General features: G+C 39.1%; 1 protein-coding gene across 1 annotated transcript in view; it reads right to left on the bottom strand.

Moving 5' to 3' along the window:
- Nucleotides 1–22,640, bottom strand: part of flt4 (fms related receptor tyrosine kinase 4) — a 46,348-nt gene that overhangs the window by 7,619 nt on the left and 16,089 nt on the right. The window contains exons 2-16 of the mRNA XM_055034666.1: nucleotides 19,677–19,773; nucleotides 17,777–18,051; nucleotides 13,346–13,479; nucleotides 13,079–13,241; nucleotides 11,826–11,965; nucleotides 11,573–11,744; nucleotides 9,766–9,883; nucleotides 9,418–9,602; nucleotides 8,259–8,424; nucleotides 5,483–5,618; nucleotides 4,804–4,912; nucleotides 3,879–4,238; nucleotides 3,198–3,344; nucleotides 2,242–2,373; nucleotides 1,679–1,785 (exon numbers count right to left, since the gene is read on the bottom strand). Of these exons, the coding sequence (XP_054890641.1) occupies nucleotides 1,679–1,785; nucleotides 2,242–2,373; nucleotides 3,198–3,344; nucleotides 3,879–4,238; nucleotides 4,804–4,912; nucleotides 5,483–5,618; nucleotides 8,259–8,424; nucleotides 9,418–9,602; nucleotides 9,766–9,883; nucleotides 11,573–11,744; nucleotides 11,826–11,965; nucleotides 13,079–13,241; nucleotides 13,346–13,479; nucleotides 17,777–18,051; nucleotides 19,677–19,773 (2,441 nt within the window). The remainder of the gene's footprint in view (nucleotides 1–1,678; nucleotides 1,786–2,241; nucleotides 2,374–3,197; nucleotides 3,345–3,878; nucleotides 4,239–4,803; nucleotides 4,913–5,482; nucleotides 5,619–8,258; nucleotides 8,425–9,417; nucleotides 9,603–9,765; nucleotides 9,884–11,572; nucleotides 11,745–11,825; nucleotides 11,966–13,078; nucleotides 13,242–13,345; nucleotides 13,480–17,776; nucleotides 18,052–19,676; nucleotides 19,774–22,640) is intronic.

Genomic DNA, 22,640 nt, shown 5'->3' with positions numbered 1-22,640 from the left:
AAAAGTGTCGACTAACAGCCGGAACGCTGTGGTTTTAAAAAACAGATTATTTAAAATTACTTAAAAATCTTTATGACAATACCTAGAAATGCTTATAACAAAGAGTCTTATAGCAGGTATGAGTCCAGTACAGTGGTAAAGTGTAATGCAGAGGGAACGTAAAGACGTTTCCTAAGCTTAATGTTATAACATGAAAGAAAACATGGTTTTTGTTATATAAGAAAACCTCAGAGACAATGTGGGCTGCTGCTCATAAAAAGCTCAAACATGACGTCAAGCCTTTAGTCACTGTGGCTGTTTATAGAGCATCACTGAGTGATTATGTTGATGATTTATGTATTTGTGGTTTAAGTCCACTGACCCAGAGAGGGAATACCTGTTTGTATAACCAGCACAGTGCTATTTCATGTACATAATTTCATTCTTTTTAAGCTTTTTTGAGGTGACAAGAAAATATCAGATGATGATTAAATCATTTGTGATTTACAAATATAAGTTTGAAGAGCAGCTTAATTTAGAGCAGATTATTTCCTCATGAGATCTAGAATAGTTTACATCTCGCCAAAGATATTTCAAGGTCTAAAAGCTAAACCCTTTTTCAATTATTGGATTTTGTGAGCAAATAATAACGATCTGATACTTCAGTGGTGGATCTGAGCGCCACTTTGGGCTGAACTCAGAGATACTATGAGTCTAACACGTGCTCCAAACAAACTCCAGTCCACTTCTGGTCATGTCAATCCAAAATTGCAAGGCAACTGAACATCCACTGCAAACAGACTGACCAAGTCCAAACATTTCACAAAATGCTCCGAATGGGAAGACAAGACAAGGCCAACAGAAATGATGAAATCCACGGGTTCAGCCCACTACCTCATCCATCAAAAACCAGTATGCCAGTAAGCATGCCGGTCATTCCTCCTGGTACACACTCCCACATCAACTCGTCCACCATCCAAATTTCCCAACGTTCCAGCTTGGCATTTAATCAAGTTTGGTTTTAGAACTCAATTGGGCTATTAGAAGAAATAGATTTTCTTTCATAGTTATAATCACTCCAATAAAGCTTTGTTTGATTGAGTAGCTTTTTTTTTTTTACCTTTGAAACCGTTTCTTTGTATTAAAATTAGACAAAAAATGGACAAAAGAGGAGACAAAAACAGAATACATGTGTAAGCCATACTTTCAAATAGTACAGCCATGGGCATTTAAAATACAAAATTTGTAGAACCTAAGATGGGGGTCCTTTGTGAATCATCTTTACTGTTTGAATGATTGACTTTAAATCACATTACAGCCCCTGCCTGATGGCACTTCCTAAAGGCCAGGACATTTTTTCGTCCAGAAACAATAAAATCTAGTGCACCACAAAATTGACAAAAACTAATATAAGGCTACTTTTTTACCCAGGCATTTTCTTCTTGACTTGTATATCATGAAAAACTGCTTATGAACAGCAACAATTAAAAAAAGGACAAAAAGAAAAAAAGACAACCAAAAAGAATATCTGAATGACAGATAAAAGGAGAGTCGGAAATCTCCAGATTAATCACAAAGTGAGTAAAAGAAACAGCAGAAGGAATGTCATCATGTTCAAGGTTGTCAGCAGCTGCTGTTATTGATGAGAAGGCATGTTGTAAGACACAAACACAGAAGGTGAAAAGTAGCGGCGTCTGACCCGTTTCACGTTGCAGAAGATGAGGATGAGCAAAGCCCAGAAGAACACAGCAATGACTCCTGTCCCGATCAGGATAACTATCTCCACATTGGCCTTGTCGCTTGAACCTTTTCAAAAGGAAGAAAAAATTCATTTATAATAAGAAATTACCCCCCCGACCCCCATCCTCACCATCCTGCCTCGCTCTGTGCCGCCTACAGGGGGTGCTGTAGTACAAAGCATCTGCCCCATCTCTCCGACATTAAATCTTGTGCTGAAATCAGTGTGCTGAGCAGGCTCCTTTCAGGTATTTGTGTTGGAACCACTTCTAGCGATCCCATTAGATTATTCACTCTGCATACAAAATGTCCCAGAAGTCAATGACTTTAATTTGCTTCTGGAGAGCCGTGCCTCGGGTAAGCACAAAACGTCAGCAGTGAAAGGTCTGAGAGTTGGAAAACCAGGCACGCTCTGTGTGTGAGGCAGGAGGTCAGGCGCAGCGGTGATTTCAGGCCCGAGTGCACCCGAGAGTTATCTGTGTGTGTGTGTGTGTGTGTGTGTGTATGTGTGTGTAGCTGTCTCACCGATGACCCTCACGGCGGCTGAGGAGTGGACGCAGCCTCGCTGGTTGCAGGCGGTGCAGGTGTAAAGTCCAGCATCCTCCTCTGTGACCCGCTGGATACTCAGCGTGCGGTTCGAGTCATGCAGCTGGATCCCTGAGGGGGAAATGAAGAGTGATCCGTGGCCCTTGCTTGCACATTCTGTGGAAAACTTTTTCACCTCTCATCAGATTTTTCTTGATTTATAAAGATTTTTGTCAGAGGTCTGGACTTCCAAGCAGAAGCTCTCATTTATTATTCCATCAACCTGCACATCTGAGGAGCCTGTCAGAGCAACCTCAGAAAATTAGCTGTCACTCAACCCTGTGCTGACTCACTCATCTTCACCTCTTTATGAGAGATTTTTAGAATGAAAGTAAATATGAAATTAAAATTCTGTCTAATCTTGTTCCTTGAAATTCTATTCTTATATGCACTGTGGCTGTTTTGTCACTTTACTACAGCAAATGTAAATGCATCTTATGGGGATGTTACGTGAGAAATCAAAATAAAGAAGTGCATCCACTTCAGCTGGAAGAATATTTTCTTTTTCAAATAAAAATGTGAAAATGTAGCTTGAATGCTAACTCAGCTTTCCCAGAGTCAATACTTTGATTGAACCATTTTACCAAAAGCAAAACCTTTGGATATAAATTCTTCAGTTGTACTTCAGGTTCATTGTTTGGGGTTGTTGCTTCAGCTCCTTTCCTCACCCTGGATTTAACTCCATCCTTCTTCCCCATCAACATTGACTAAGCTTCCTGCACCATGTTTTGTCATAGAGATGGTTTGATTGTTTACCTTTCCACCACACAGTGTTTTGAATGTAGAGTAAGTTTAATCTCATCTGACCGGAGCGTCTTCTTGTTTTCTTGTTTGAGTGTGACTTTCCAGGTGAGCTGTGGCTCTGCTGGATCACCTGTGTGCATATGTCGGCTCACCTGACATTTGGTGGAGAGGTTGGTTGTCTTTGAACCAGGACAGGCGGGGCAGTGGTCGTCCCTCCACGTCGCACTCCATCCGCAGAGACCCGGTAACGTTCACCGTCTGGTTGCTGAGGCTGCGCTTGTAGCGAGGAGCCTCCAGGGCTGTGGAGGTAAACAGAGATGCACAATCGCAAAGAGAGTTTAGATTTATGGTCCGAGCCTAAGGCATGCCCAACCTGAAATTTGGGCAGAAACCCACTAACGAGCTAAAATTATTTGCTTGGCGGTCGGTTCCGGTCAGGGTCAAGCTTCGAAGGCACGTTAGATAAGTGTGCCAAACATACAGGACAGAGAAAACCAAACCAGAATGCACAATGTAAAGTTGTTTTAATCTCCTTATACTTGCATAAATAGAGAAGTAGCTAACCTTCAGTTTTTCTACTGTTTTCTGTCAGCACATATCTGTTCCATAAAAACACCAGGTGCTCTCTGTGTCTAGCGTGGCTGTGGGTACCTCAGTGCGTGGGCATTAGTGAGTAGGTGTAATTGCGCGCCTCCAGCATTTAAGTACCAGCTTCTCACTGCTGCAACCCTTGTGTATCCCCAGTGCTGAGAGCGGAACTTGAAATAGCTCCAGTTAGGCTGAATCCTTCCTGTGATGTGGGCATATCAGTGTTTGGTGCTTTTCTTGCTCACCTTTGACGGAGATGTATCGAAACAGGCACTGTTTCTCCTCACTGCGTCTTCCCTGAGCTTTGCACACGTAGTGTCCCTCGTCCTGCAGCCGTACAGACTCCATGGTGAAGTCCAGGACCCAGCTGTTGGAGTGCGGCTGGAAGGACGGCTCGGCCAGCAGGGGCTCAGCGTAGTGGTGCACGCTGCCGCAGTCCAGCCCCTGGGGCTTGCCCTGCTGGTCCTGCAGAGCCTGGGGGTCAAGGCGAAACCACTGCAGCTGATCGTAGGTGTAGTTGTCGGCGCTGCAGGACAGAGACACTTTGTCCTGCTCCAGGGGATTTTCAGAAGGACGAACATCCACGCTGAAACCTTCAGGAATGGCTTCAAGGTGGAGAGACAGGGGGCAGTGAGAGGTTTGCAATATGAATTTATGGAAAGAATTGCTTTTTTAAAGCCAAGCCATCTGAACTGCAACAATATATAAAAAGGGCTTGCAAAAGGTTTTCCAAAGGCCCGTAGCCACAAAACGCAGATGAAATGGTCTTTGTTTGAAGTATCTCAATAAAATGGTGCAGAGGAATGTAATTTGGGGTGCTCACAGTGGATTACCTGGAGGCTCAGCTTTTTTTGGGAAGTTTTATTAAGTCGACTTCTTTGGCATTAAAGTATTACAGGTTATACAGGTTATAGTCCTCCAAAAGTACTCATTCTTTTTGAAGTTTTAATATTTCGCAAATGATAAATGTCAGTGCCCCAACACAAGGTACTGCATAATTTGTTCATCTAAAAGAGTCAAAGAATGAAAATATATGATTTGGAAAATGGATTGGAGAAAATTGTTATAAAGCAGGTTATACGATTATGAAAGGTTATAAAATAATAATAGTAGTTTGCGTTTTTATCAAACCAACTTGTGTGTAAGAGACACCAAACCAAGCATACTTACTGGTCACATAAAAGTAGATAGGGAACTCATCTTTGCCCACTTTGTTTTCAGCAGAGCACTTATAGATGACGGAAACGCTGGCGTTGCGTATCTGAAGCCTGCTCACAATCTATCAGGAGAGAACACCAGAGTTAAAAGTTGGTTTTATGCTGAGGAAGAGTGCAAATTTAAAAAGGAAGTGATGTGATGCTGTGATGTGGTGTGATCTGGATTTAGATCATGTTTATTGCTGACTGGCCAAAAAACTGGCAAACCTAAATTGGTGTGATTGAAAGAAATAGGATGTTTATATGTGTGAGCATGAGTATGCATTATTGTGGCCATTTCCTTTAATAGCAGTGGTGTGCAAACGTGCAGGCGTGTGTATGTGTTACACACACACACACACGTGTCTGGATGTGTTTATAACCGACTCCTAAAGGAAGTCTGCAAAGGAAGCCTGTTCTAAACATTTCTACAGTGGAAATGGCTCTTGACTGGTAAGCTATTTTGTTTTGGGGCTCAGAAATCTGGACACTTTTGTAAAACAGCAAAACGATTAGTCTTATTTAACAATTGGATTTACAGGTTCTTAATCAAATCTCAACATGCAATGTATTTTTCTTAAGTATAGAAACATAGTAGTCTTATATTCCTAAGGAATTTCAATAAAAAGCAAATATAAAGAGTTGTGATGAACCTTCTCTTGATTATCCACCACTTCAACAGATGTGTCAACAGATTCAATTTCATTCATGGTGCTGTCTGAGTAAATGTCCTGCCAGTTCTGACAGTCTGCGGTCCTGTCGCTCCCGCTCTTCCTGTCTCGCTGCACTCTGGAGGGAAGCACAGACACACCTCATGACATCTCCTCCTATTGACTTGTGCAGCAGAGCAACCAGTTGGCAAGAATTCAGAAGCATCAAACTACATCCTGGGCTTTAAAATAGGACTTTTTGTTCCCCCTCTTGCCCAAGTTGGACTTTGAAATGATCCTACCAGTCAATTATCACACGTCTCCAAGCAACTAATGGAAAAACCCATTTGTATCATGGCGATCCACAGTGTGAACGTCGTAGCAGAGCTAATGAAACATAAAATAGAATATTTTCGCTTTCTTGCCCAAAGGCAACGTTAATGTATTAGAAGAAGGTAATGGGATTAAGTTTCACTTTACTGCCTAAATAATCGTCAAAAATTCACAGGCTACCTAAACATTTCTAATGACTTAAGAAATCAGTACAATCATTAGGACGTTATAATATTAACTAACCTTATCATCAATATATTGGCACCCTCAGCATGCCAGGACTGGAATTAGACCGTCATACTTTCCTAAATACAGACCCAGATGGACGTATAAAAGTACCTTGAAGTATCTTGAGCAGCACTCAATTCAAGGTACTTCAAGTTATAAGGTACTGTGTTCCATTTCGCAATAATAGTAATATAACATGCAGTCAATGTCCATCCCGCTGACCAGATATAAAGAGTGAGAACGCAAAATAACCTACCAAGTTTACACCAAAGAAGTCATTTGTGATCATGATTAGACATACTTTGATAAAGCACAGATGCGATGTAACCCTAACCCTCAGGGCTATTCATCATGATCGTGTTCTTTAGAAGAAAAATACTTTTGACTGAGACGATAAACTCCAGAGGTTACTGTGAACATTGTGATTATTGATAAATCTCTATCCTCTCTCCTTAAAAGTTTCACCATCTCCTGATAAAAAATACATCTAAAACACAGTGGTTACATCAAACTAAAATTATTTCTGGAAATTATTCTTTTCTTTAATTGAAGATGTTAAATTATTTACCCCTACATTTTATCATTACACATTCACCTGTGGGGTGCACCTTCTAGCTTGAAGTTGAATTTTTCTACTTTCCAGATGGAATTACAACAAGATCCCTAAAGTCTGAATTGTGACTGCAAAGGTCAGAGGTCGCTGACCAGCCCAGTTTTCACTATTGCTGCTTTGTACAGCAAAATGCTGCGATGCACTTCTGACAGTTTCTGCCTCCTAAACTGAAGTCACACTGCACAGCTTCCATCTTGTGTTTAAAGGCATGAAATGGTAACAGGTGTATTGTTCTGAAAACAATTTGAAAATCTCAATGGTTTTCTGACCTGCAATTTTGCCAAATGTGGCATTAAAGGCAGATCAGAGCTTCTACTTCCAAAACAAATAAAGTGCACCATTAAAACCACAAATAATAATAATAATAATAATGTTTCCTACAACAGATGCCATCAGACCAATCATGAAATAAAATCTTATAGAAAGATGAATTTATTTTGATTATATGTGGAATATTTCTTTAATGACAGTGAGCCCTTTTTATGCTTTTTTATGCAATAATTAGCAGTGTCAATAGAAAAGATTAATTAATTGCTTGATTATTATTTTTTTATACCAGAAAAGTTCAATAGTTTAGCAGTAGAATAAGCTGAAATAGCAACATTTAATGACATGGAAATGGCTTGGCACCTTTTATTCACAGCTTGTAGTTGCAAATCAATTCCTGGTGGGCAAATCCAATATTGATGATCAGCAATTCATCTGCATAATGTACAGCTTGAATTTCAACATTCACAGACATGAAGATCAGAAACTAAAGGTCAAACTATTAAAGTAGCAAACACATTGATTAAAAAGTCAAAACTTTTTGATTTATGTTTGTACATAAAGCCTCTAATTTCAAAATCATCCTAGTATTCGTAGTGTGGTAGTCATAAGCTGTAGTGACACAAGGCAGTTTTTCTCTTTTATATTAGAACATAAAAGAAAATTAAATTTGGAAACACTACAAAAGGTCAAAATGTAAATACATCAGTCACTGTCCATGAAATGTTACATTAAATGTTTGACACAGAACATGAAGTGGGCATTTTGAGCTTAATTTTGGCAAAACATGTTACTCTTGTGTGTTTCCATTAAGTCTGTATCTATGCTGCCATTGTCGCTCGGTGGCTCAGACCCGCATAAAAAGGTTAGAGCTGCGAAAGCTTCAGAAATTAAGCCTGAGGGGAAGATGGTGGAGGTGTATAGCTATCTGAAGAACTGTCAAATAGAAGTAGGCATAACATAGAGGCTTACAGAAATAGGAACCAAAGTAAATATGGTCTGTCTGGAAAATCCATTATATCGCGCTGTGCCCTTCAGTGGAGATAGAGACAGGAAGAAAAAAAAACAACCCCGGAGCAATGCTTAGTATTAAGGCTTTGTGTGTTTATTTTTTTTTTCCTCGAAGAATGCATGTGTTTTATATATCACCATGACAAACTAAAGCACACCAGAGTAGTTCATGTGTCGTTCTAACATGCAAATGAATCTGGTTTATCTGCATCTGTGCCCCATAAAATGTTATTTTATGCAATTCCAACGTCTCTTTCTCCCAAACTGCTTAAAGGGTGTAATATCTGTGATGTGTATTGATCTAATGAGGACAAAAGTGTTTCTTACGGCCGTTTTTCAGTGTTGTTGAGGACACAGGGCCCCCAGGCTCTCCACTGCCAGCTGATGTTGGGTGCAGGGAGTCCGTAGGCAGTGCATTTCAGCGTCTGGCTGCTGCCAATGCGATAAGGACTGGAAGGAGCAGCTGCTTTTTTCTCATAAATCTCTGGGGGAACTGAAGAACATGAGAGCAGATCTATAAACCTAACAGTCCAGCCACAGGAAAAAATCACAGTGGAAGGAAACAAGAAGGAAACAAGAAAATGGTAGCCTGAATTTCTCCAAGGCTTTTCCTGTCTGATACCAATTTTCGGTTTTCTTTAGGTTGGACCTATTGATTTCAGTTGTGACTGATTTTTAGAATATTTTCTTACTTATAGGACTTTAACAAATAAAAGGAGTGTGTAAAAATACAAAATAACTTAATGTAAACCAAGAAAAGTTAAGTCAGACGATAAGAAAAAACGTGTTGTCTTTTTAGTCGGTGTTCATGAATATCAGGAATCAACTGCATAAATACAGACTGTCTAGATTTTAATGGACTAGATTTGTCTAGGCATGTTACACCACCATCACTTTTGCATTTGATGCTTATTTACAGTAAGGGCACTTTGAATAGTTTGTCTAATAATAAAACAAAACATGCCATCTGATGCATCATGTTAAAGTGTGACAAGCAAAGAGCTCAAAACTGTAAAAAAAAAAAAAAAACATTTGTAGTTTCACATTCTCTAAAGCAGATTTTTCTAAAAAGGTACTAATAAATGTCTCCACAAAATCTGACTTTGGAAATTATGTACTGTCCCTTTAAAGTTAAAGCTGAAAAAATGTTTTCTTATTGGTTCAAAGAATTTTAGGAAATGACAAAATACAAATTGTATTACATCATGATGTTGAAAGATATTTTGGGTAAAACACATTAAAGTCATTATTAAAGTCAGTATTTTTTGTGTTTTATTAAAATTTCATTGGTATGAATTGACGCTCAATGATTTTTGGTCTTATAAATTCCTAACTTCTATTTTTGTAGCGTTTTAAGGCTCTTCATCTTTCTGTGACTTTGCAAAATCTAATAAGCTTCAAACCAAACTGAAATCAAAGTTTAATACCAGGAATACCGGCCTCTGCCACAAATCCTTTTGAAGAAAGTGACACACCAGGTACATACCATTGACAACAAGAGTGATGTTTAGCCTCTTCTCTAGCAAAGCAACACTGTTTTTCAGCACCACAGTGTACAGACCAGAATCTTCCTGACAAACATCTTTAATCTCCAAAGCGTGGTTAGAGTGCATTCTTATCCTTTTCTTCTTGAACTCCGCCCGTTGGTTTATCAGCATGCCATCCTTGTACCTGGAAAAGCCACACACACACACCTGCCTCAGCACAAAACACACTGCTCCTCAGGTGCTCTGCCCCTCAGTTAATCTCTAAATTGCAGCCATGTCAGGCCTAATTATGCTTCTGAAAATATCCCATTGCTTTACTGTGAACACACCAAAGTAGCTTATCTTACCATTGCGTTTCAGGTGTGGGAAAGGCAGAGACGTTTAATTGTAATTTGAAGGACTTCTGGCCAGCAGTGACCTCCACCACAGGCCCATCTGTATAGTCCAGGTTGATAAATGGCCCTTCTGGAATTGAGGACATTCAGTTTTTACATAAAACACTTCTGGCCTTAAAAAACTTTATGTGTGAATGGCTGGCATTCACCTCGATGGATTGGTTTTTCAAATGTTTTTATTGATGTCTTCTCACATCGTGCTGTGGTTTCACACTTTTCAACACGTCTTGGGTTTGAAAGCAAAGTCTTTCATCAGCATTTGTGAATAAATCTGAAGATTTGTGCGAAAAATGTCAGTTTGCGTTCCAGAGATCCATGACTGAACCCCCGCTTTTGTCGTTTTTGCAACAAAAAGAACAAAAGATGAGTTTCGACTGAACTCAACTTTCATTACAGGTTTGTAATGTGGATAAGAAATTGTGAAATGTTGCAAAACATTTAGATTCGCTATTTATTTTAAAGTATTTACTTTTGATATGTGGGATGCTATGATGAAATGAAATGTAAGAGTTAAGCGTGAAGCTTCATCTCAATAACATAAAAAAGAGACATGTATTTAAATAAAAGAACTGATATTTGCTTCCTAATTCATGATCCTCTGTTTTTTTTACCTGAGACAGGATACAGGATGAGATGGCATGTGAAAGAAACACAGTGATCCGTAGATGTGTAGAAAGCTCAGACAATGAAAGAAAGAGGGATCCACAGTATATTTAATCAAAGTTATTGTGGTGTTACCAATATCCACACTTTCAATACTGCACTGACTTCTTGGACTGTAATATATGGTAGCTTATTATACTGCAAGTGGCATATCGAAAGGAGATATCATGCTGTATGCTGCTCCAGATACCAGCTGTAAGATATACACGTGGAAAATTGATGAATGAGAATAATGTGGACTAGTTGCAACTGATACCATTCAAAAATAACATTGGAATTGCATGCTCCCCTCAGTTCATGCAGGCCAAATATGTAATTTTACAGATTATATTCTGACATCTTATAATAAATCTTTCACAGAAATCCAAATGTAATGAAATGAAGTTTGTTTTTGCAAAAATTGAGACTTGCCATGCCTTTGGGGTATGTGTGTTGCTTAAGATGCATTCTATTTGTAAATTTTATGTATATTCTAAAAAAGCCTGTAGAAATGTACAATTTGCTGCTTTGCAGAGAAGATGTAAGTTACACTTACTGTAACATTTATATTTATGTATCCCATGACCACCTAGGAATGAATGTTCAGAGTTTTTTGTAAACAGACAATTTTTAAACAAATTGATCTCAAGACATGTCAGGTTGTGCTGGTGTCACCTCAAGCACTCAGCATGGCGAGGTTAGTGAATCAATGCAAATGGAGCATCTGAATTGTGTAGCAAAATGATTGGATTATCGGTATGGCATTTCAGTAACAATTAAGTAATTTTTTGGGGTATGTACAAAAACATATATGGCACCTTCACAGAGCTAGAGATCAAATTTTGCGTGCTAAAGTCAATGCCAAAGCTTAAGTTCACATATTTTCATATACTATTGCAAAGAAAGGCAAAAGTGTAATAAGAGTATTATAGTTTAGACAACATTTTGCTTTTGTAGGTAAGGCAGTTTTCTAAAGTCTTAAACTCTTTCACTGAGTTGCTAGCATGTTTGTCGCGTTTTAATTTTAGGTATTTTTCACAGATTACCAAACTTTATGGAATTTTGAAGCCTTTAAAATAAACCTAATTGGTGTAGTAATCCGTTCTGCATTGCTCACCATGAACGATGACTTGAGTCTGGAGAATTTCTGTGCTTTCCATGCTAGTGACATTGCAGACGTACGGTCCAGTGTCTGTGACGTTGACATAGTGGATGGTCAAGACTTGAACCGCCTCTGTGGCATGAGACAGAGCTTCTCGCTGGGGCTTGGTCTCCACCCAGCTGTTTGTCTGTCGAGGAGAAGCACATTGTGGGTATTATTAGGCACCAGCTGAAATATTCGGCTTCTGACCGCAGCATCTGCTGGGTACCTGTTTACCGGGATAAGACCACTGGATGTTCACCCCGGTGTCAAACTCCACTGTCGCCGTGCAGTTCAGGGTGAGAGCGTCCCCCACCATCAACTCTACCGGTTCCTCAGGAAACAGCTTGACTTCATAAATCTTACTTCCTGTCCGGGAAAAAGGGGAAAAAAAATAAAAATTGGGAGTGAGGCAGCGGGAGAGGTCACTGTGACATCGTCAGCAGTTTTTCCGTCCTCCTCTCGGGCCCGGAGGAAATGACTTTCTTTTGGACCAAAGAAGTCATGCTACTATAAAAGGAGGGTCTGTTACAACTTTGCACTATTTCCATTCATGTGACAAGCTGCTTCTGGGAGAAATCAAAGTGGTATATAGTAAAGTCTAGTGGGGGGAAGCTGAGAAAGCTTTGGACACTGGCCAGGGAAGCTGATATAGAACCCATCTCTTTTGGCAGTCGGTGGAAATGTCGCTGATGTCTGTGCAATACACTGTGATTGCTTGATTGTTTGAAACACCCCATTAGTGCTCAAAGTGAAGACTCGGTTTCTCTTCTGACTGATGCAGCTATTATATTTGGCTGGCAGCAGCAGGGTATGACTTTTCTCTCCTCCTCTGAAGAAAGAGGAGAATGATCTCTCACTGCAGAGAAAAGTGAATCAGGCCAAGGTCCTCAAAGTTCACTCACATTGAGAGGGAACTTCAGCAAAAAGTTCAAGTCAGATGTCTAAAATGTGATCATGACTTCCCCTCCCCTCTTTTTTTTTTCCTGTCACATTCTGCTGGCGAAATGCCTTATGTCCCACTTAGAGAAGGGAGTAGCTTTTGAGGAAATAGCATGATTCAATAAAAGTCTTGACATTTTCTGAATTATGACATAATTGAGTGACTCATTGCCACACAGTTATTCTGCAACTAAGCAGTACATTTAGCACAACCTCTGATTTCCCATCTAATTTTTCTTTCAGTGAAATCTTAGTTTAAAATTAAGAATATATATATATATATATATATATATATATATATATATATATATATATATATATATATATATATATATAAACATAAAATCACCACTAAAATTGTAGCAGGTGCTTCATCTACATTCTACAGGATAAACTGTTTTGCTTCATTGAATATTTGTGATTTCAAATAAATTTACAAATATTCAATGACACAGTGAAAAATCATGGTAATTTTTTATACTACATTGCCATAAGCAGAATTTCATAGTAGCCCATGTGTAAATGTAGTGTATTTTTTACCAGTAGTATGAATGTAGTAGTTGTCAGAAGAGTAATCTCTGCCTTCCAGTGTGGCTATGCATGTTACAATGATCAGTGGCGCACTGTCAATGACGTATCTGGGAATGGACCAGCCTTGCTTGTTGTCCCACTTCATACCCCTGGTTTCCAGAGCTGGAGGATACTGTCAATAAAAACATACAAAAAAAAAAAAAGGAGATATTTCACATTTCTGATGTTCTAAACACTTGACAGGTTTAATGGGTGACACAAAAGGTGGAAGCATACCGATTGCAGGATGACATTCAGATCAGGAATTGTGACTAGACATGGCACTATGACGTGCGTGGCGGAGCGAGTGACATAAATGGTCTCCAGTTCGCTACTGGATCCGCCTCTCATGAGGAAGGGCTGCACAGGGTCTGGTGGAAAACAGAAACATGGAGCTGTTGAAAGGTAATCTTGACACAGCAGAGGTAATGGCAGCTATTACTGGGATAACTTTGTGAACGAACACACAGATCTCCCCGGGCCTGATAATGTCCCACCCGCTGGACGGGCGGAATATGGAGGTCATTATGATTACCAGAGGCTCAGTCTGTCTCCATCCAGCACATAGCATTAAAACCCGCTATTATAAGCCCTCTGAGAGACAGGCAGCCAAAGGGTTTAATCCTTCTGCAACAGTTTCACCCCAAGCTGCCTATTACAGGAAAATAGCTCTGCCATTTTGCTCTTTTTCTACTGCCTCACTCAGTGTAGCTGAAAGTGTTTGAGGACATCTCAGGCATCGTATCGCCAGTTTACATCACACAAAATCTCATACTGCTGAGAGATTGGCCAAAAATAACAACAAAAAAATCCAACCACATAATCAAAAACTACTTGAAATGACATGAAGCTCTAAGAAGTCAGAGGTATGAGCAGAAACAGAATATGTGGGGCTTTTAAAAAAAAAAGGCTTGAGATTTTAACATTAATTCTAAATTACAGGCAGTGCAAAAACATCATAATGGATGTAACGTTACTACAGTGGTTCTCTTGTAATCTATAAACTTCGGGTTCAATTTCAGCTTTCTGCCTTACATATGTTGATGTAATGATGTGACCCTGGGCAAGGAACCTAACACTAAATTACCTCCTGACATAAGAACTGGTGTATGAATTGGTGCATCTTGATAAATACGACTCTAGTTCATAGTGCTTTGAAAGGTCAGTATGCAAGTGCTGCACAAAGTCAGTCGATGTAAAACAGAAACTTTGTAATCAGGCTGTCTTTGTTTTGAGATGTTGGAGAAATCTTTCACACATAATAGTGCCATTTCTCCCATTTTAGTATAATAAATGAGTATATCATTTAACAGCCTGTCGCAAAAACAAATCAGAGCTTTTTCATCACAAACAGGAAGTGAGACACAGCTGTTATTTAATTTGAAATGATCTTGATGAAAGAAAATTTGGTGATGTGCTGCACATCTACTTTTTCAGCCGTTAAGAGTTGTGTTTTGCAATCTGTTTGGTAAGTAAAAGAAGGGTTTAGCTGTGCAGATATCCCTGAGGGAATCTCAATGGTTTGGACTAGATATAAGACATCATCACTGTATTTATGCTGTAAATGTTATCCCACTGTGGCAGTTCAAAAATATTATTGGTTGCTTTTAAACAAAGACTGGAAAGACAATCTGCATGTGCAGGTCAGAAAATTGGGCATCAGATTTTGCACATCCTCTGAGTAATTCTTTGGATTAGCGAAGTCAGCACCATAAGTGTCTTCTGTGATATCGAAGGCTAAACCCTGAAAAATTGATTTGGAGAACCCGTTATTTCTGAGCACACCTGTGGTTTCCTTGATCACCCTCTTTTATGAAACGATCTGAGAACAGTTGAAACACCAGAAGAAGCTAATTTGTTTAATCTCTTCAAATAATCTTTTCACATCTGTGTAATGGCTGGAAAAGGAGTAAGTGGAAAAATGTGCGATTTCTGAGCAGCAGAAGAAAGCTTCTTGATGGCAAGTGAACAGCCAGAATTAGGCTCCAATCAGCACAGTTGCAATCAGGATGTAAGCTACAAGTGATCCTAAAATTAATCAGGGCCTTACAATGACCTATTTCTCCACAGAAGCACTTTATACACTGCCTGGGAAAAAAAATGTTGTCACCAGAATTTAACTGAGGAATGACGTATGAGCTTCCTGTTGTATACTTACTGCATTGACAACTTTCTTCCATTTGGCAACAAGTTTTCTAACCTTGTCTGACGCAAAGAGTGGCTCTAACTTATTAAACAACCATGTGAAGAGGCACATTCTGCGGTCATGGAAAGGATGTCCGTCTATTTAAGGCTCAAATCATTGACATAAAGCAATGAAAACATCTAAGGAGGTTTCAGAAGCTACTAAAATTGTGTTAAGAGCTGCCCAACGCATTATTTAAAGCTGAACAGTGGGAACCATCATCTTTATATACTTAAATACTTGGAGACATCAAATTGAAGATAAATTTGAGTACAACTCAGCGCTGTTTAAATTAAAGAGTGGTGAATACAAATCGCAGTGATGGACAGCTGACTGTGGACTACAAATGGATGGAATAGTTTTCTAATGTTTTGGTCTATCACATCAAATCTCAATAAAATGCACCAAAGTTTGTGAGAAAAAAATATTCAGGGAGTTTGAAAACTCTAACAAGACACTGTTTATGAACAAACTCTTGTTTGGCACTAGCTTTGGAGGGCCAAGTCATGGCTGACTCCATCATCTCCACAAGCCACATGAGTTAAAGCACACTGGGAGATTAAATGTTATTGATGGCACCGTAAATGCCTGCAGATAATATGAAAACACTCACTAAACAAGATCACTCCCAGACCTGGAGCTTGGCAGATGATGAATATTTCAGCACAGAAATGTTTGAAGGCACACAGCTGAAATCACAGACAAGTTTCAAAGGGAGAATAATTTAAAACTCTGGTCTGACCAAGAATGTCACCTCGGTGAAATCCGATAGGTCGTCTGTGGGTGTCTGCAGAACTGCTGAATTAACTCAAAGGTGTCAATTCAAAACAAACCTTTGAATTTAGTTTATGTATGTGACAATCTGTCTTACAATAGGACTTACGAGCTTACTTATTAAATATTATAGATTCGGGTAAATAATTTCAAACGTTAGTTTAATGTTATAAAGCATAAAAATGATTGTGCTAGGTAGGAATCAGCTTCCTTCTGAGTCGGCTATTGTTTGAGAGTTTGGTGGACATTAGACAATGCAGACAGCTTGCATGGTGGACATCTGCCAGTATGAATGAATCCATGTGTGCTGCCTCTCATCCCATCACCCGCTGGCTTTAATTTATTGCTGCCATTACATCTGTTTCTGATCAGCACGCTCGTTAGATCTGTGGCAGCTGTTTTGGCACCTTGTCGGAGGGGATAAACAGGCGCTTCACATGAGCGGTCTGGACAGCGGGGCATCCCTACATAACAATCATCAGTTTTGTTTTGTTTTGTTTTTCTGATGGACCTCGTACATCTCTGCCACAACACGCAGAGCAAAGCAAAATAAAGAGATAAGCCCCAAAAGCCAGACTTCTGGTCTAAAATCTTGGCTGTGAATCATCTGTGTGATATGATGTGAAAGGAGCAGGAAAAAAAATAAATAAAAAGCTGTTGGCAGAAAAATGTGGAGCAGTTATCAGTTTGATTACTTTGAAATTCATAAGTCACGACAATTCATTGGGGGGGAGAAACCTGAATAGATGGATTATTATTGTTTTTATCAAAGGCTTCAAATCTCTAATTTCCGAAACTTTAATACTGCCAGCATCCAGGATGTTACGGAGCCTAACTCAACAACTTCCAGTTTTAATAATACAGCAGTGGCTTTGATATTGTAATATATAAGTAATATTAAAACAGAGATTCTGTTTCAATGAAGCCCAAGTTTTTCTGTCGACCACCCAAAGATAACAGGAGCAAATAGCTGGACGTTCTGCTCAGTCATGGAGGGAAAATTACATCCTTAAGAAAAAAAAGGATTATTGTTTCTGAATAGAAAAGAAAAATGACTTGAAATAACATCTCAAAACAGAAAATGTAATTGTCATAATTATCTTGCATTTTGCTCAATTACCTTTGAATTACATGAGAAAGAAATATGAGTGTTACACATTAAACCCAAAAATCACATTCTTGTTTTCATTACCATCTAGTAGGAATCAGCAATAGGTTTAAATACAGTGGTGTTACCTCAGAGAGAGCTTGGAGAATGTGTGTTGTATAACCATTGTTATAAATTCATGAATAGGTTCTAGAAAGTTTACATTTAAGATAAGAAATACTGGATTGTAAAAAGTTACAACCAAACCATATCTGTCAACAATTTTTCAAGCGGTTATAAAATCCTGACTGAAAAAAGATGTGAAGGTGTTGGAAATTCCTCTAGTAATATAACTAGTAATATAACTCCATGTTTACTCTCTGACTCTTTGATTACTTCCTGTCATAGTTAAATTATCACTAGATACTGCTGGATTTCACTTTCATGAGAAATATTTGGACATTTTGATATCGTAAGACCTCATGTCAGGACTCGTCACACCCCAGAAAGTTTAAAAAACTTTCTGGAGTTTTTAAACTTTATTTCTGTGCCTGTGTTCCACGTCAGCACAGGTAAAACACAGGCACAGGTTGTGTACCTGTGCTGAGTTAGTGTGGCTCACCTCTGACAAAAGTGTAAATCCTGACAGCAGTGGTGCCATCAATGATGGCTTTAATGTCCTTGTAATGGCAGCGATAATAGCCCGTGTCTTTGCCCTGCGCGCCATGCAGGACCAGCCTCTTGCAGTACTGCTGCCCATTCTGCCCGGGACATTCACTGATGAAGATCGTCCTCTGACTGAGTGACCTGGTGGTCTGAAACTGTTGCTGGCGATCTGTGAGCTCCTGTCCAATCAGAGTTTCGTCCGGCCAAGTCCAGGCCAGAGTGCGCTGTCCCCTGAGAAAAAGAGCATCCAAATTATAACTTTTAGGATGTAAATATTTACAAACAGGGCAAATTATCATTGCTTTAATATGAGAAAAACTGATTAGAATTAAACTTTCGTAATAGTCACAGTTAGTGTCCCGTGAGTGAAGTGCATGTTGTTTGTTTTTCCAAAAGAAATCCTCACATACATCTGGACACCACTGTTCGCTCCGTCACATAGGTGTTATCTTAACCTGAAGGCATTGTGAGCCGGGCTGCGAGGGATCATAATGGCTCCCTGAAAACTGATGGCTCTGCTTTCATCACCTGCCAACATCAAACGCAAATGGCCAAAATCTATGGGCAGGGCCAAAATGTGATGACTGGATGAAACACTGAAAATGATGGGAGCTCTGTGAAAATACCCTGAGGGTAATTTTCTAAACCGGTGCGAATAACACCCATCTATCTCAAGCCAAGAAAACTGCACACCGCGGAGTATAAATGGTCAAAACTGAAATCTATACCCTGCTTTAGAGGACTCTCAGTTTAAATGCCATTAGAGGTTTACATATAAACAAGTATTTAAGCCATGTTTCGGGAAAGGTCCAAAAGCATCACCAGCTTTCCAAAGACAGCATTTTTTTTTTTCTTCACTCGAATAAAATGGTTAATGGAGTGACAGCTTGGCTGCAGAAAGCAAACCTGAGATTTTAAGAGATTTTGTTCTTACAAGAAAATTTACATGAGGGACTTTAAATCCATGCATCAGAACGATATAACAAAAAACAACAATATACGTATTCATGAAACAAGAACTACAGGTTTGGAAAAACACTGAGCACCCTCAGTAATCAGTGCCAAGTCAAGATGCTTTCAAGGAACATTTAGTAACTAAATGAGCTTTTAAGTCATTACTTTTTATTTGGTTATTCAAACTTGTGTTTTAGAAAAAAATTGCATTAGTACTTCAGCTTACATTAAAACCAATATTAAATGATGACTAAATCCCTAATCTGGCAGTGTCACATGTCATTTGCATAATGCAAATTTTCTTCTGGGAACTTTAAAGATGGATGTTTGGAGTTAAGTGAGGCTTTGAAACCCAAAAACGAGCAATAGACCAATAACACTAGCACTGAGTTTCTGGAAAGGCTCAAGCCTAAATCCAAAAGAAAATGCATGGTTTATGCTCAAGAGCCAATTTTCTGTCCAGGAAACCAAACAATTTAAATAAGGTCAATCATTTCTTTCAGTCAGGTTAAATATGCAGCCACAATTACGCTGCTATAGGGCATTTTATCAAATTTTATCTTGGCATGGCTCTGTGGGTAGCGTAGCCTTCCTGTGATAGGAAGGTTGTAGGTTTGATTCCAGCTTCATATCGGTATATGAATGTGTGTGCGTTTGTTAGTGCGAATGGGAGAATGTGATTCTAGTGTGAAGTGCTTTGAGTGGTCAAAATAATTGGAAAAAGTTCAGTTCATTTGCCATATGTGAGACAGTATGGTTTAATTTTCAGCTTCATGATTTGAAAAAAACTCCTTAATTATTTATGAGTTTTGAAACTTTTATTGATACTAAGTAATGTAGATTTATAAGCCATACATATTATATTCTGAAATTCATTTAGAGTGCACCTTCACAAAAAGTACCTGCATGTAAGAGAAAGTGTTTCGTTGACAGAAATTACACGATCGCCTTTGGAGCTGTCAATCATGGGCGGAGTCATAGACAAACCAAACACCAGACCTGTGGGAACAAACAAAGCAGCTGCGTTAGATTCACGTTACAACGGGTCAGTCTGGACTGAGGCGTTTTGACAGAGAGCTGCTGCTGCCGGTGGGCCACCAAGTCTCCGAGACGCATCGGGAATCTGAAATCAGGCACGCTGTTCTCAACATTTACAGGCTGCGAGGGATTTTGCAGCAAGTCATTCAGTCCCTCGTGCTGAATAACACTCAGACTGAGAAATCATGACCCACTCACTCATGATGAAACAATGCTGCTCTCAGCTCTGTGGACAGCCTCTAAAACAGCCGCAAAAGTCTATTTGGCCTTGATTCATTATTGTTACGTGTATTTCTCTGGCTTGTGCTTGGTTAATGTGGATTCTCAAGAATGTCATTACCATCCCAGAGCCCCCGCAGGGTCATATTAGCATTTAGCAAGACTCTACACCTACAGTATATCATGTATAAATGTGTCACCAGGACTTATGCTCCACCTGGATATCATTAGCGATGAAAACAAACACAGAGCAATAACAGAGATTGAGAGGCCCTGTGGTTGTGTGCAGGGAGATTTTCTTTACACTAAATGATGGCATTTCTCCCCACAAAGGAATCCATGTTTATTTGAAAATGGTTGCAGACACTGATGTACTGCACATTGGCGCCTTTCCCAGCTTTATTTAACTTTCCAATGGACACTAGAAGCAGAATCCTCATTATCTCAAAGCCGACATCTAATGAATTCTCAATACTTAGGGTATGAGTGTAGGTCAAACAGTAGAATCAGCACATTTTGACACAATTTAGTTATTCATCTTGAAAAATCTGCAACATAGACGACGGACAGCAGGAAGGGGCACGGACGGTTTCTCAACACTTTCCAATCACACGCTGCCAATCAAAACCTGGATAGCTGCTTATCTTGCACACAAACCCAAATTCTCCAACACATCCTGCTGGTCGGGGAGCACAATGGAGCAAAGTTATTCTTGTGCAAATATTTTCCCAAACATGTTTACAGTGACGACTGATCCCACTGGAAGAAGACTGATCAGGCTGAGCTCCTTCCAAGTCAACAAAAATCTCAAAAATACCCGTCGGCTTGGAGAGGTCACCGCCGAATGGAGTGCAAAGTCTTCAACAACAATACAAATTTAGGCATACACTTTGATAAATGTGTCTCAGATGTGAATGAAATAGAATGTAAAAGCATTGGTTGTCGATTCTCAACACCATTTAAAAATATAGATGAATCGTTCCAAGCTAAATAATGACTAAACTACAATAGCATTATCCTTAGACACTGTTAAACTATTCTAAATAGCACACGTTTATTTTTATCTGGACTACAGAATCTTTATTATATAGAGAACTAAGCAGACAATTGCTTTAGTTTCGGTGTGTCTTCTTAATTATGGTGCAATGAAAAAGCATTTTTCCCCAATCACAAATTTCAACTCGTTTAGCTTTCTGTCACACTTAAATGTTTCAGGCTATCTGAAGAAACAAATCAAGCTAAAAAATAACTTAACTTAAAGCTCTGCAGGCCTCACTTACCTCTTTAAGGTCGATGTTCATGATTCAACAGTAAGAAGGTAACTGTCTAAAAATCACATTTTATGGAAGGTTGGTTGAGATATTTTTTCTTTCCATTAAAAACTGACAGAAAATCACACATCTGATCAACAAAAAATTGCTTTAACAATCAAACATTTAAGCATGACAAAAATGCCAAAAAAGGAGTGATCAAGTACTTTTTCACACCACTGTTTTGACAGATGTTTTGATAGATAATTGATGAACTTGTACATGATCCAAGGTTGGGATACGAGAAAGTAAAATAGTTCTTTTTTCTTGTCCAGAAAGTAAACTGGAATCCTTTCAGCTTACATTTATTTATTGTCCTTGTGGTCATGAACATCTTTGCTTCTCTTTTCATAACAAATACATGTATTCGGAGTTGAGTTTTAAGAGTAAAAGCATAAGGAAGTATATTTTCTATTGAAGTAAGAGCTATTTCACAGTCTTGAGCGTTTATGCACACCCAAAACAAGACACTAAGATAGAACATATTGCACACTAAAATAAACATTTTGAAGGTAAAAGTAGGAAATGCTGCCAGTGCATGGATTGCTCCCTGCTTGGTGCCCAGCAGGACGTTCCTTCCCCCGCAGCCTCAACTTGGGTTTAAATAAGAATTAGTTTCCCCAACACATTGTCTCACGTCTGATGTGAACCTGCCCCCACCCTCAGTCCCATCTCTACCCGCATGCAACTCAACACAGCTCTGTTCCCTCTTCCTTCACACCTGTCAACCTTAACAGAGTCATCTCAAAAACACAAAGGACTTTCACTATTTTCAGAAAAACAAATGTCCTTCAGCAAACCAGTGAGCTCTTGGCCTCCTGCACCTTCACTTCTAAAGATCGCATGGCTTTCTTTCTTTCCGTGAAAGGCACAACAAACTTTGATTCAAAGTTAATATCTCAGTCTGTGGCTGTGTAACTTTTAAAGATTTGATCAATAAGAAGAACTACAGGAGCACAGCTGGAGGCTAAATTAGTTTGGTTACCCACAGAGAGACGCAGTGGGCTGAAACGGCTGATAAAAAAAAACAAATATTATAAAAGAGCACACAAAATAAATGTTTAGTCCTGCTTCAAGTAGAGACTAATTATATAACTTTGCAGCTTCTTGGAGATGTTCAACTTTACTAACTCATTGTGTGGTTTCCTATATGTGACATGCTGATTTTATTACATACATATCTCCTGAAAGCCAGTTCTCTCTCCTAACTCAGTGGATTTGGAGGATTACTCTGACTCTTGTGCCGATAATTTTCCACAATCAAAGAATAGTCAGATCTAAACAAGAGACCATTAGTGT

Source organism: Poeciliopsis prolifica, unplaced genomic scaffold, assembly GCF_027474105.1.
Source record: "Poeciliopsis prolifica strain line A6 unplaced genomic scaffold, Auburn_PproV2 SCAFFOLD009, whole genome shotgun sequence".
Lineage (NCBI taxonomy): Eukaryota > Metazoa > Chordata > Actinopteri > Cyprinodontiformes > Poeciliidae > Poeciliopsis > Poeciliopsis prolifica.
Note: the sequence above shows the minus strand (reverse complement) of the source record. Positions and strands in the feature narration are given on the sequence as shown.